A 4,005-nucleotide genomic window follows, 5' to 3' on the forward strand; every position below is an offset into this window, starting at 1 on the left:
CCCCCCCCCCGCGCGCGCCCCGCCGGATCGAGCAGGCATTTGCTCCACCTGCGCGGCCTCCCACTGCGCGGCCTGTGTGGCCGACCGGTGTCTCGTCTGCCTCGCCAGCCATGTGCTGGTCATCGACCCGAGCTCCGGGGCCGGCACCTGCCAGCCGGCCTGTCCGTCGGGGCAGCATGTGGACCCCGCCTGGCCCGGGTCCAGGCGGTGCATGCCCGACGTCCCGGATGTCTGGCCCGCGCGCGTCATCTGGCCGGCCACCTTCCAAGCCGACATCGGCCCCCCTCCGGGGGACTTTGTAACCCTGGCCCGGACGCGGCTCATGCTCGTCGGCGGGGCCCTGCATCTGGTGGCCGCCTCTGTGACCGGCGACGCGGCGCCCATGTACTTCCTCGGCCTCTCGCAGCAGGATTCCCCCATGTGGCTGTCACCGTCCCCCGGCGCCGGTGGCAATGGCTCCCCCCCGGGCCTGAGCTTCCAGCCCCTCGATGCCTTGAAGGCGCACGTCCACATGGCCACGCAGTATGGCGAGATTGGCCCGGTCAGTGCCACCGGCTCCGGGGCGGTTGTCCACTTTTTCTCCTGCACCCCCAACTCCTCCCTGTCAAGGGGCACCCTCAAGTGTCTTGACCCGGACGCCTCGCCGTCTTCCTCGTGTCTGGCAACCATCTCGTCTCTCGGAAGCATCAGCGGCGACTGTCAGTCCATCCGGGTGGTCGACGATCGCACCCTGACCGTGCTGCTGACCAATGACCAGGTGCTTGTCTTTCGACTTGAGGACGATGGCGCCCTCACACATGTGACCATCTTCGGGGCGAGCGCGCATCCGGCCGCCTTCCCGCTCTTCAGCGACCCGTCCAGCAGCCCCGGCCCGGCGGGCCCCGGGTGGCTGCTCCTGGCCCGGGGCGGCGCTCGGACCCTGCTGGCGCCGTACACCATGTTCCGGTCCGTGGACCCGCGGACTTTCGATGCGCACCCGGCGCTGGATGTGCTGCCCGCCCTGCCGGATGCTGGCCAGATGCACCCGGTCAAGCTGCCGGCCGCCGGTGCCGGCTGGGAGGCCGTGCTCTCCGGGCTCCGGGTGGATCCCTCCTCCGGCAGGCAGGCTTGGATTGCGGCGCACATGCCGCGCGGGGCCCGGGCCCATGGTCGGACGGTGAATGTCCCGGCCAATGTGGATGTCCTGGGCCAGCTTCCCGCCGCGACCGGGGCCTTCCAGGTCCTGGCGGTGTCGCTGTCCGGGCAGGACACCCCGGCGGCTCTCATCCTGCTCACCGAGGAGCACATCGGGGTGGCCCTGCTCCGGTGCTGGCATGGGCTGGCCGCCGATGCGGCGTGCTGGCTGCAGCCGGCCGCCTTCACGCCCTTGTCGATCCCGGCCGACGGCCTCGCGCGCAGCCCCCTGCACTTCCACCTGCTGCGGGCCTCCTCAACGCAGGGCGGCCCCTCCGAGCCGAACGCCTTCCTGTTGAGCATTCCCCACATGCCGATCCGATGGCTGACCATCGGCTCGGGGGAATGCACCGCCGCCGGGTTCTACGGCCCGGACTGCTCGGGCCTGTGCGCCCCGGCGTGTCGTCACTGCTTCGGCCCGGGCCCTGACCAGTGTCACGACTGCTCCTTCCATCTGCCCTCCTCGCCGGGCGCCTGCCTCGAGGCGTGTCCCCAGGGGCTGACCCCCGACCCGGTCTCCGGCGCGTGCGAGTGCCCCGAAGGCTGTGACTTGTGCCAGGCCATCACCGACCCGGGCCCCGGAAGCGGCACATACATCTGCACAGCCTGCCTGCCGGGGTTCGGCCTTTCTGCCGACCACAACCCCCGGCCCGAGTGTCTCCCCTGCCACGGGACGTGCAGCGAGTGCGAGCGCCCCGACGACATGCACGCCTGCACCGGCTGCCCGGCGGGCAGCTACCTGCACGACGGCCAGTGTGTGGGGGACTGCCCGGCCGGCACGTGGCCCGACGCCGACGGCCCCTCCTGCCGGGCCTGCCCGAGCACCTGTACGCGGTGCCTTTCGGCCAGCATGTGCACCGTTTGCGCGAGCGGGCACTTCCTCCCCAACGATGGGGTCTGCCGCGCGTGCGACCCCTCGTGCGCCACCTGTGGCGAGGAAGATGCCTGCAGCGCCTGCATGGACGGGCTGGTGTTCCTGAGCCCGGACCCGGGCACGCCGTCGCTCTGCGGCAGCACCTGCCCGCCGGGGGAGTTCCCCGGGCCCGAGCGGTGCGCCCGGTGCGACAGCTCGTGCGACCTGTGCGCCGGCGGGCCCACCCACTGTCTGGTGTGCGCCGCGGGCTTCCGGTGGGGTGCGGCCGCCCCGGGCCCCGGCAAGACGGGCGCCTGCGTGCCCTGCCCGGCCGGCTGCGCCTCGTGCACCGGCACCGGCAGGTGCCTTGCCTGCGCCGGCGGGCTGCTGCTGGCCGAGGACGGGGCCTGCCTGGCTGCCTGCCCGGCGGGGACATTCTCCAACGGCGAGTCGTGCCAGCCGTGCGACATCAGCTGCGCCGCCTGCGCCGACGGCCAGCCGGACCGGTGCACCGGCTGTGCCGCCGGGCTGGAGCTGGTGGAGGTCACCTCCGGCGCGGGGACCTGCGTGTCCGGCTGCCCGGAGGGCCAGTACCGCGCGGGCGTCGAGTGCCTGCCCTGCGACGCGGCCTGCGCCACGTGCAACGGCCCCACGGACAAGGACTGCTGGCGGTGCACCGAGCTCGTGCTACAGAATGGTGTCTGCGTGCAGGAGTGCGCGGCCAGGCATCTTGCCGTCGGGGGCCGGTGTCTGCCCTGCCATGCCTCCTGCGAGGCATGTGTCGGGGTCCGGAGCACCGAGTGCACCGCCTGCCCGGGGGGCCTGCTGGCCCTGCCGGCCGGGCAGACCCCGGGCCGGTGCGTGCCCGGGTGCCCGGTCGGCCACAACACCGCGCCAGCCGGGTGCGCCCTGTGCGCCTCGCACTGCGCCAGCTGCCCGGAGTCGGCCGACACGTGCGCCCTGTGCGAGCGGGGGTTCCTCCTGGCCGGCGGCGCATGCGGGACCGAGTGCCCGGCCGGCGCCGCGCCCCAGGGCGGCCTGTGCGCCAGCTGCCACGGCTCGTGTCTGACCTGCTACGGGCCCGGGCCGGGCCATTGTCTGACGTGCGGGCCGGCGGCCCCGTTGAAGGTGGGCGGGCACTGCCACGCCACCTGCCCGGCGGGCACCTTCGAGAGCGAGGGGACATGCCTGCCCTGTCATGGGACGTGCGCCGCGTGCACCGGGCCCTCGGGGGCCGAGTGCAGCGCATGCCCCCCGGACCGGGTTCTCACGCAGGATGGGACCTGCTCGCTGGACTGCCCGGCCGGGACCTACGCCCAGGATGGCGGGTCCTCCGGGTGGGTATGTGCAAGCTGCGATGCATCCTGCGCCGCCTGCCTGGGGCCCCTGGCCTCGGAGTGCACGGCCTGCCTTCCCGGCCGGGTCCTGGATGGGGGGGCCTGTGGGGAAACCTGCTCGGCCGGGCACTTCGTGTGCCTGGCGTCGCGCCGGTGCGAGCCCTGCCCGGCCGGGTGCGCCGAGTGCCAGGAGCAGGGCACCTGCCAGGCGGCCTGCACCGCGTGCGAGGCCGGCCTTCTCCTGTCGGGCACGGCCTGTATGGCAGCCTGCCCGGCGGGACACTTCGCCCCGGCCGGGTCGCGCATCTGCGAGCCCTGCGACGGTGCTTGCAACACGTGCACCGAGCGGCCGGACAGGTGCACCAGCTGTGCGGCGGGCTTCCTGCTGCCGGCGGAGGGGGCCTGCGCCAGCGCCTGCCCGGCCGGGTGGGCGCCCCTGTCCACGCCGGACCGGGTGTGCCTGGCGTGCCCGGCCGACTGCGAGGAGTGCACCGCGGCCAGCGGCCAGGCCGGGTGCACTGTGACTGACGACGGGTCGCTGGCGTGCCCGGACATTGGCTCGTGCTCGCGCTGCGCCGCGCAATTCCTGCTGCTGCATGGGGCCTCCTGCGTCGGGACCTGCCCGGTGGGCATGTACGACGG

At 73.8% G+C, this 4,005-nt stretch overlaps 1 protein-coding gene across 1 annotated transcript in view; it reads left to right on the forward strand.

Moving 5' to 3' along the window:
* Positions 1-4,005, forward strand: part of H696_05394 (TKL protein kinase) — a gene marked incomplete at both ends in the record, with an annotated part of 7,413 nt that overhangs the window by 1,684 nt on the left and 1,724 nt on the right. The window contains one exon of the mRNA XM_009499233.1: positions 36-3,996. Within this exon, the coding sequence (XP_009497508.1) occupies positions 36-3,996 (3,961 nt within the window). The remainder of the gene's footprint in view (positions 1-35; positions 3,997-4,005) is intronic.

This window comes from Fonticula alba, assembly GCF_000388065.1.
Source record: "Fonticula alba strain ATCC 38817 unplaced genomic scaffold supercont2.10, whole genome shotgun sequence".
NCBI lineage: Eukaryota > Rotosphaerida > Fonticulaceae > Fonticula > Fonticula alba.